Source organism: Labrus mixtus, chromosome 6, assembly GCF_963584025.1.
Source record: "Labrus mixtus chromosome 6, fLabMix1.1, whole genome shotgun sequence".
In the NCBI taxonomy this organism is placed as follows: Eukaryota; Metazoa; Chordata; class Actinopteri; order Labriformes; family Labridae; genus Labrus; species Labrus mixtus.
This window is the reverse complement of record NC_083617.1, coordinates 22,998,312-23,008,870: the sequence shown is the minus strand read 5'-3', so window position 1 is coordinate 23,008,870 and position 10,559 is coordinate 22,998,312. Positions and strand designations below refer to the sequence as shown.

Below are 10,559 nucleotides of genomic sequence, written 5' to 3'. Positions count from 1 at the left end.
AGCCACTTTGAACGCCAACATCAGAGTTCACTGACAGCATAGCGCTGATTAATCCCATTGTATCCCCCTGAACAAGACACCACAAACAGGACAGAAGCAGTATTAAGTGTGACACTTAAGGAGAATAACTTTGGACATGAAATCACTTATATTAATTAACATGTACAAATCAAACATAAAAAGTCCCATTTGTTTTTCAGAAGCAGGGTTTTTATTGATATTTTCAATCACTGAGTGAGAGCTTGGTTAATAAATGTCAAGGATCCAATTGATTACAGAATTTCAAGCTATCCTGGACACATTCTTGTTGTATTTAGACACCACAGAGTACTACCCTGAGTTTTGCTGACTCAGTAATTTGGAGGATGTGACAGAACAATATGGCTAATGCTGTCTCAAAGCTTGCACTAAACAGCCAGGAAAGATTCCCAGAGTATGTGGTTAGTAGAGGTCTTTATATTTATGTATTACGTTTATAGCTGAAAAAGAGTTCAGAGTTAACTACTAAATGAAAGAATGGCAGAGTCAGTCAATTTCATAAATCTTATTTGGTTCCATAATGCTAAACCACCAAACTACAAACTATACAGTGGGCATGGCCTCAGTCATTTTTACAATCTGCCTGTACAACCTGAAGGAAGTACACTTTTATCACATTCTTTAAAGTGAATAAATTCATAACATTTATATTAAGACCATATATATGGAATTGAACACAAATGTAGATTAGGCACTGAAGGCTTACACACTTCACTCACACATACAAGAAAACCTTTAACTTGTTTATTTTTTACTGTACCAGTCATAGTTGTGTGCAAGCATGGCCACAGTATGCGCGTCTTGGTACATGAAAATATGAATGTTATAAAGATGAGTTAAGAAAAAGGGTCACAGGCTGAGAAAGGGTTAACTTCTTCATTTCACAACATGAAGCAACCTATATAAGCCTCCCCATAAACTCAGAACTGTCAGGATCACGCTCATTTAATAAGGATGGATGTTAAGTCACTCAGAGTTCATTTTTGGTCCACTTGGAGATAGACAAAAACACACACACACACATACACAGTGATGTTGACCAATGGCAAAGCTGCCATAATGATGTTGACCTTCAACGGCAAATCCCAAAATGGAGGAAGGTAAGTTCTACTGCAAGTTCATAAAGTTCATCTCAGTCCATCCTCTGTGGACTTTTCTTTAGTTGGCAGTGTAGCTATCTTGATTTCGGGTTTTTTCGGGCCCATTGCACAAACACATCTTGAACTAGTCTTCAGTTAGCCCACTCTTTCTTTGTTCTTACTAGTCTATAACAAATCAATACTCAAACAGAAACTAACTTATTAGAACTGTTGACAAATGACAAGAAGTCGGCGGTGAGGCCCTATTTATGGTTTTGTATTGCTTGAATTATTTTGTCAATCTAAGCCAGTGATTGCGTAACCAATCCTTGGTACTGCTTTATAATCGCTAACAAAAAACTCTCGTACTTTTAATCCAACATCGTTAGATTTGGCCTTCCTGATCTGAAGAACAACCTATTTTCTTCTCCTCTGTCGAGCAATCTACCAAATTCCTCCAAATATTCACAATCACCACCCTTATTTCACATGCTAAGTGTACTAATTTTGCAAAAGCGGTTGAATCTTTAGGATGGCGAGCAGGGTTGCCGTCATGGTGGAAACTGCAGCTTTGTTACAGAGAAGCTTTTGTGGAAATTATTCCTGCTTGACATCTCCCTTCAGCTTCCTCTTGACACGGGAGTATGGGCTCAGGGCATCGTCCATTATGAAATCGTACAGGACCTTCATCCATGAAGAGTACTGTGGCAGGTCATCATAATATTCTGCTGCTATTTTCTTTACCTGGAAACAATAAGAGAAAAGCGATTACTCAATCTACTAAAATAGAGATCAATCTGAGGTTTCAGTTTATTTTCCACAGCAGCTGAACTGCAGGGTTAGATGGCAATAAAGGGCTGCACAGTGGTGAAGGGCAGAAGAGCAAAAAGGTTCCTGGTTCAATCCTTTGGTGAACACTGGAGGCTCCAGTGTGTGCACCTCCAGTCCCAGCAACCCTGAATACACCGTAGATGATGGATGGCTTGATTTAAAGCAATAAAGGACAATAAAGAAAAATTTAAAATGATAATGCTTCATCATCTTGGTCAGTGATTTTCTAGGCCTGTGTTAGCAAATCCCAGACCTATAAGGCATGCCAAAGCCATAGGAGCTTGTCCAGTGGCCCTCCCAATGTTGAATGTTCCTATAGCGCTTCGTTCTGCACTTTGGACTTTCCGTTCCAAAGTGCAGAACGAAGCGCTGAGCTCAGCTCTGTAGCTTTTACAGATCAACTTGTTTTATTAATTGTGATTGGAACCTGCGCACTTTATGCACCTCAGCACTTTTACGCGTGTACCGTGCATTTGCACTTTACACGGGTTTTATGTATATTCTGTGTTGTATTAAGTTTCTCTCCCTGCAACCAAATCTACCTACGGATACAAATAAAGTAACCTGAACATGTAACACAGAGAAAACAATTACAGTAGTCCAAGCTAAAAACAATACAGCTACAGAAGTTCTACCAATGATAACCACATTCAATAGTTTTTAAGGAAGTTAATACTGACCAAGATAAGAAGTTACCCAATGCACATTTATGTGAACAACTCCAACAGACAAAGCCTTGTGCTGATTTGTCAGTTCTCAGTTTGCTATAAACCGGTGTTAGTATCGAAGTTTGAGCCTCACAGCTCAACATGCTGCAGGATTGTTTTATAGCTCTACTTTTCAGTGTGTCATAATAGTTTTATAGTATGTCTTATCTTTACTGCTGAATATTTAAGCCATTTTTACACGTGCCTGTTGACATTGAGATGAATTAAAAGCAGGCTGGAATGGGAAGTTTAAAAAAAGATGATGTACTGAGAAAGACTTTGTCTTACAGAAGGAAGGTTACACATTCTGTTTTTGTAAGATTTAGTTAAGCTGCCAGCCTAGACAGATTTTCTACATCGGATCATATCTTCTTTCACAACACCAGAATTAACTCTTACACTAGTTAGTCATAGGGAGGGGTCCTGATTTTCAATTACTCAAATAGGTATTCACTTGTAAAGTCAAATGTAAAGTTTATTCAAATTCTAGTAACATCTACAGATAAAGAGACCAGTCGGCCACCGGTCAGGGCCAAGCAGGCTGAGAACCAGCAGATTCTGGTCACTTACTGATCCATCGGTGCACATTTATTTTTTGGGGGAGGTGTGAAGATCCCAGACAACAAGCCCCTTTTCAACCAAAGGTCCCCAGAACTACAAGGTTCAGGGCCTTATCTTCAAGGAACTAAAAGTTTCCTGTGGCCCATCATCTAAGTTATCAGAGATTCCACCGCTGCCTGAAGTCCCGGGAAGTATATGCAAAGTTTAGGCTGTACTGCTTTGCAAATGGCTTACTGGTAATTGAGTAAGAATGGAAAGAAGATGAGTGCTGTGTTTAGGTTTTCCTTAAAAGGGAAAGAGGACTCCCTTCATTTCACTAAACACTGAAGAAACACCTTTGAAGAAGATAAATTATATTAATCACTGTCATGGATTTCTTGAAGTTAAAATTGGGGTAAAAGTATTTTTTGTAATAATGACATTTAAACTTTAGAACATCTGATCCTGGATGTGAATACACAAAATCCTTGTAGGGATCATTTTAAATTTTTTATAAAGGTTACAGTCAGACTTTGATTACAAATAAGGGTGGGGCACAAACAGTGGGCTTTCAACTGCAGTCTATTAAACACAGTGGGTGATCTAACACCCTGCTGTGCCTGACCAATCAGAGACATTCAGCTCTGCAGAACTACATTTTCTACCCTGGTAGATTTGGTAGAAACGAAACTAGGGAATAAGTGAGAGGTCTTGACTGAGTTGGTTGGGGAAAGTAGTGCACACAGTTCTGAGAAGCAAGTGCAGACATGATGAAGCCTGCCTCCGGCTGAAATGTGTGGAGGTGTAGGAATGTCTATTTGTGCTTTACAACGTAACCAATTTGAACAAGTTAAGAAATATTTGTCAGAAATCCTTCTGTTGCTGTTTTTTTTTTAATCTTGGGTACTTACAATTAAATTCTGACCAATTAACAGAAGACTTTAAATGATCATTTTAAACACATGGTATCAAAAAGTGTCTTTTAAAACCGTAGTGGTTTCTTTGAGTGAGATACTTTGTGTGAGCTACTGGAAGTCTCCACAGTCGTAAAGCTGTACTTACCATGGGCAGCCTCCGTCCTGGGATGCTGGGGAAGTCATGGTGCTCATTGTGGTATCCCACATTGAAGGTGAGCAGGTTTAGGGAGCCATAGTAGGAGTAGGTCTCATGGCCCTTGAGGAACATGTAGTGCTCAGCTATGAAGTGACCAGAGATAGGGTGCAGTCCCATCCCCAGCATGGAGCCAGCCAGCATATAGACCACAGGCTTGGCCCCCCAAAGCCAGAACAGCAGGAAGTCAAAGGTGAGCTGGAAGGCCAAATTGGTCACCTCCAGCTGGGTGATGGGCTTTGGGTTGATGTAGAGAGGTCGGATGGCATAGAAAAGTGGCTGCAGCATAATCCAGATTAATTTACGGAAGCGTGTGCAGAAAAACCAGCCTTCAAACTCAGTTGGGATGTCTACATCCACTCCATCCCCGCCCAGGTATCGGTGATGGTCCAAGTGATAGCGTTTGAAAGATGCAGAATAGGGCAGGCCAATGGGCAGGTTGGCAAACATGGCAAAGTAGCGATTCCACATGGCCTTGTTGTTTCCAAAGGCTGTGTTGTGGGAGATTTCATGAATAGCAAGGGTCATTGAGTGGTTGATACAGCTGCCAAAGGCATAAGTCCAAAACAAAACCCATTTCCAGTCCAAGTCTTTGACCAGGTAGAAAGCTAAAAACTGTATGACCACCATCATGCACACAATCCATTTCAGCCTCGGGTCAGGAACCATCAATGACTTGATTTCTGGGTATTTGGCTGTGAAGAAAAAAAAAACAGATACTTAAATTTAATTCACAGAAACTTGTAATGTGATCATCCGATTATCTGATTACGACTAAAAAATGTCAAACAAAAACAAAGCATCTTCATTAGATTCCATATATGGAAAAATATGCTGGATAGATCAAGATGACTAGTCACAAATACAGCGTTTTTAGAAAGCTGAGTCAAATACTGACCAGCATTATGTACAATGTTTCATTTTGAGGACATTTGTTGATGTGGACTGGAATACAAAGCTCAATTATTATTATGAAGGTTTAGATTAGTTATATCTATATATACATAGAATATGTTTGGCACACACTATTACATTACTAGTGAACACGTGTAAGAACAGAGAATGAAACCAAAGCCATGTCACTTGATAACCGCTTGCAGGGACCAAACTTAAGAACTTTTAAACAAACACCTTAACAGGTTATCTTAAATTGCAATTAAAGATCCAACACTCAAATTATATGTTTTTTTTCATACTAAATTCTCAGCCATGAGATAAGTGTAATTATGTCATTGTAAAATCATTTTGTAGCTAGAGTTTTACATTCCTCCAAATATGCTTTCTTCTTATCTGAGAAACAGGTCGCAAGTTGTCAAAATTGATCGTGCAACATCCCAACCTTTAGTCTGTGATATGGGTGTTCCACAAGGCAGCATTCTTGGACCCTTACCTTTTCTTTTATACATCAATGATCTTCCTCAAGTGTGCAAATATTCAAAATGCTTACTGTATGCTGATGATACTGTTATTTTTCTCTCTGACTCAAATCCTAATGTCACAAATTCCAAATTATCGTCTGATCTTCAGTTCTTACATGACTGGTTGAAAAATAATCACTTGACTATCAACGTAAAGAAAACTGAGTGTATGTACTTTCACTCCCCCAGAAAATGTATTACATCACTGATCCCATCACCTTTGCAAGCCAAGATCTTCACAAAGACCTACAAATATCTTGGTGTGCTACTTGATTCACATCTTACATACTGTGAACACACCTCTAAACTAACTACTAAGCTGAGTCAGAAACTTTATGTGTATAATAAGATCAGATCATATCTCTCCTTCTCTGTTTCTGAAACGTACCTACATGCAATTGTGTTTTCATCAATTTCCTACTGTCTTCCAATCTGGTCACTTACCACTAAGGAGATTACTGAACCAATAGCACGAGTGTACTATCGAGCTCTTAAGATCCACAGTAACCTCCCAGAGTGGTCAGTCACACCACTGCTCTGCACTCACAAGCTCCAACGCCTTGACTTTCCAGAATTACATACACAGCCACACCATTACATACTGTTTTCAGATTAAAAACAGCACTTCACCAACACTTGCTGTACTTCTACCGACACATAATATGAGACAAGTGCGCCTCACTAGGTTAGTCTCACAGGCACTCATCCCAGTCCCTGCATACAAAAACAACTATGGTCGGAAGTCCTTCTTTTATACAAACACCAAAATTTGGAATGACATTCCCCATCACATTAGAACTTTACCATCTACCTCACACATACATATTACATAAAAATACACATACATATTACATAAAAATACATACAAACTACACCTTCTCCACACTTACACCTGCACTCATTAATTGTTCATGTACTGTTCACACTATCTGTACTGTCTGTATTTGCCTAGTCCATGCTAATGTCCTGTAAATGTGTTTGTCTTGATGTGTCTTGACTGTGGTTTATGTTTCATGTTCCGCAAAACAGGAACCTGCTGGAAACCAGTTTTTAAACTGAGTCAGGCCCGTTAAACTGTAACTTAATGCTACTTTTAAACTTTCCTGTATAATAAATGAAATGAAATGAAATGGATGAATAATTTTCAGGTCATGCTGGTATTGAGTTTTGAAAACCAAATCAGTTGTGTAGGACTGTTGGCTGTTTGCTAGCAGCTGATATAGTCTGACCTTTGATCATGACCTTTGATTCTGACTGTCCGTCCAGGAAAGACATGGAGAAGTAAGGCTGTGTATTTAATGTATCGTCTTATCAAATCTTTATCACAACCACTGATAGCATACTGAAGAAAAAGTCAACTTGTAAGGGAATTTCAGGAGACTTGCTGAAGAAGTTTTTCAGCTCCTGGTCTTTTTTTGCTAGTTAGTGCAACTTACTAACATATTATTTCAGCCATGTTTAACATCGTCCCCATTGCAGGACATTGGTAATGAAATTATGTTGGTGGTATTTTGTCATATGACAACATTTCTGTTTAAGTACATTTGTAGTACGGCAGGGCCCTCTGTACATTTTGTAATACCCTTTACATTTTCAATTACGCAGTTTTGTTAATTATTATCTTTTCACAGGAACATCTCCTGATACTGCTGCATTCAGTCATCAAAAAGGTAAATAATTTAACCTGGGGACAGCTTTGCTGTAAATGAGTGTCTGTGTCCATGGATCTGGTTACACTCTAACCACAATGACAGTACTTTGTGTTGATCAATTATGTTAAGTGTGTGCTGTGTCAAGAGTAAAAGAAGCTAAGAAATACAAAAAGTGCTTAGATAATGTATGCATCCTTTACAATCAGACTATGACCTGGTCCCCTGAGAGTGAGGGCCATGTGATCTTTATTTAAACACAAAAGGATTACTTTTATGTTTCCTACCAAAAGAGAAGCAATGCCTCCAGTAAAATAAACATTTCACATTTAACTGACAACCGCCTCGTTGTGTAATTTATTCTCCTCTGTGAATTTTCACACAACAATGAAGACAGTTTATGTGAAGACAGTTTATGTGAAGACAGTTCATGTTGGTCTAATTTCACAGAAAGTTAAGAAAAAAACAGCCTCTTTGAGAACTTTGAACCATTTTATGTAACTGTATGAAACAATAATGAAATGTGTTATTAGAGTAATGGCTGTATTAATAATAAAGAAAGTATAAGTGTATAATTGGTCTGGCTGTATTAATAATAAAGAAAGTATAAGTGTATAATTGGTCTGGCTGTATTAATAATAAAGAAAGTATAAGTGTATAATTAGTCTGGCTGTATTAATAATAAAGAAAGTATAAGTGTATAATTGGTCTGGCTGTATTAATAATAAAGAAAGTATAAGTGTATAATTGGTCTGGCTGTATTAATAATAAAGAAAGTATAAGTGTATAATTAGTCTGGCTGTATTAATAATAAAGAAAGTATAAGTGTATAATTGGTCTGGCTGTATTAATAATAAAGAAAGTATAAGTGTATAATTGGTCTGGCTGTATTAATAATAAAGAAAGTATAAGTGTATAATTAGTCTGGCTGTATTAATAATAAAGAAAGTATAAGTGTATAATTGGTCGTGTTTGTGTAAACTTCGGTCTGAACCCGTTACAGTAACTTGTGACTCTTCAGGGAGGGGCGACGGACTTAAATAACCGACAAACAACATTAAACTGCAGCTATCTGTTAAACATATAAGTAATAATAGATAATTGTGTTAAATCGTGATGTTGTCAGGCAGATATATAGATAATAATAATAATAATGATAATAATAATAATAACATTTGTTCGCGAGACACGTAGCGGATGTGAAACCGTTAGCTTCACGTTAGTTATCGATCAAAGACAGTTACAAAGTTTCTCATATTAAGCCTATAAAACACATTTTTACAAATATTACTAATTTAAATGACCATCCAACTACATACACACTTTAATATGTTGGTTAATAATGTGTTTATTATAACAAAAGCCTGCTAACAGATAAGCTAGCTCACCCAGGATCTCTTTCCTCCGGTCGGCATGCGGCTGGTCCGTGTAAACCCACTCGTAGTCCTCTCGGGCGACCCTGTTCCCCATCTTTTACACTTTTAAACTACTTGTTGAAAATAAAAAACTCAGGTGATATATCAAATCCTTTCAAGAACAACTTCTCCGTGAACTCCTCTCTCGTTAGCCCATATGCCTGCCCGGCTGACCTGCCCGAACATCAGCCTACTCTCCTCAGCACGAAGCAGCTCCTCCCACAAGCAGGCCCGATATGATGCGTTCAGGTACCCAACAGTGCATCCTCCCACAAGCAGGCCCGATATGATGTGTTCAGGTACCCAACAGTGCATCCTCCCACAAGCAGGCCCGATATGATGCGTTCAGGTACCCAACAGTGCAGTTTACCATTTCTCTAATAAGCGAGCGAACTAAACAACATTGTTCAAACTGAACATTTTGCTCTTCACTGGCTGCTGGCTCTCAATCAGTTTCTACTGCCACACTACTGCACACACACTTCATGTATAGGCTACGGAACAAAATGTATTCATTTATTTTATTACAGATTTCTATGTAGACAGCAAATGAGACGTTTCACTGCACACAGTAGGCTGAATTACTTATTTTCATCAACACGTTTTGTTCATACGGCCTGTGCTACTGTAAACATATCACTATTGCATTATTTCAGTAGGCTTACAGTATTTCTTAAAATGAGGGAAAAAGTTGAATCAAATCAAAAGAATGTAAAGAAATCTGTTAGGTATTAAATTTCATAATACAGAGGACTTGGCTTGGTGGACTCAATGTTTTTTGTAGCCCTGTGTGTAGGAACATTTCACTCCTGCTGCTGGGTAATAAAATATATCAACTGTTCAAGACACACGTCTATCTGTGATGTGATTCATGTTGCACTTTTCTTCCTTAACAGCTTATCTTTGTTGAGGCTTGGGAACACAGAAACAAACATTTCCTGTTTTACTCAAAAGGAAGTCCAGGGAACAAGCCATTATGGAATAACAATTGATACAAGTTCTGTTAAGTCAACACACAAAACTGTTTTTCATCCAAAGTCGCTGGTCCTAAATCACTAAAGGGGCCGGGACAGGTCAGGAGAAATACCTGAATGCTGACAGCTCCAACCAGCTTCCATGACTAAAGTCAGAAGCAGGACACAATTTCATTTGTTGGTACCCCTCAAGGTGGCAAAACTAAGTAATAATTTATGAAAATGTTCACGTCTGTAGATGATATTTTGGTATGATGACATGATAGACCCGTCTACTGGCCAGGTGTGATTGCACCTATTGTCAAATAAAGCTGTACAAACATGCTATGTAGGTTGTTGAACTATACGAATCAGTATGTCAGGTATTCAGAAGTGTATTGTTGTTAAGACTGTACGGATGTGCACAGGCTGGTGGGGCATCCTTCCTTATCCCTCTCTCCCTATCTCTCCTTCACACAGTGTGCTGCTGTTTTTCACCAGATGACTGAAAAATACAGACGAGTTTACTTCAAGCAAATAAAGGCTTGGCTCAGTGGTAATGATCTTAACATGCACAATGAGGGTTAAGTTAGCACTTACATAGTCAGTATATTTATTCCTTGTTGACCTCATTCATTACTGTATATGTCATACACTAAAAGAGCAATGTAAACCAGTCAAATTCCTTGTATGTGTAAACATGCTGGCCAGTAATAGGCCTACTGATTCTGATTCTGATGTCCAAGCTCAGGTGACAGCCAATCACACATTTCCAGCTAGCACTTGAGTGAAAAGTGTACTGAACTTCATTTGGAACA

At 38.4% G+C, this 10,559-nt stretch overlaps 1 protein-coding gene across 1 annotated transcript; it reads right to left on the bottom strand.

The window, feature by feature from the left end:
- Positions 1 to 188: 188 nt before the first annotated feature.
- Positions 189 to 9,010, bottom strand: degs1 (delta(4)-desaturase, sphingolipid 1). The gene is made up of 3 exons (XM_061040555.1): positions 8,762 to 9,010; positions 4,259 to 5,001; positions 189 to 1,862 (listed from the first exon to the last, which is right to left on the bottom strand). Exons 1-3 carry the CDS (start codon positions 8,841 to 8,843, stop codon positions 1,716 to 1,718), a joined length of 972 nt encoding a protein of 323 aa, XP_060896538.1. The 5' UTR covers positions 8,844 to 9,010; the 3' UTR covers positions 189 to 1,715.
- Positions 9,011 to 10,559: the final 1,549 nt, after the last annotated feature.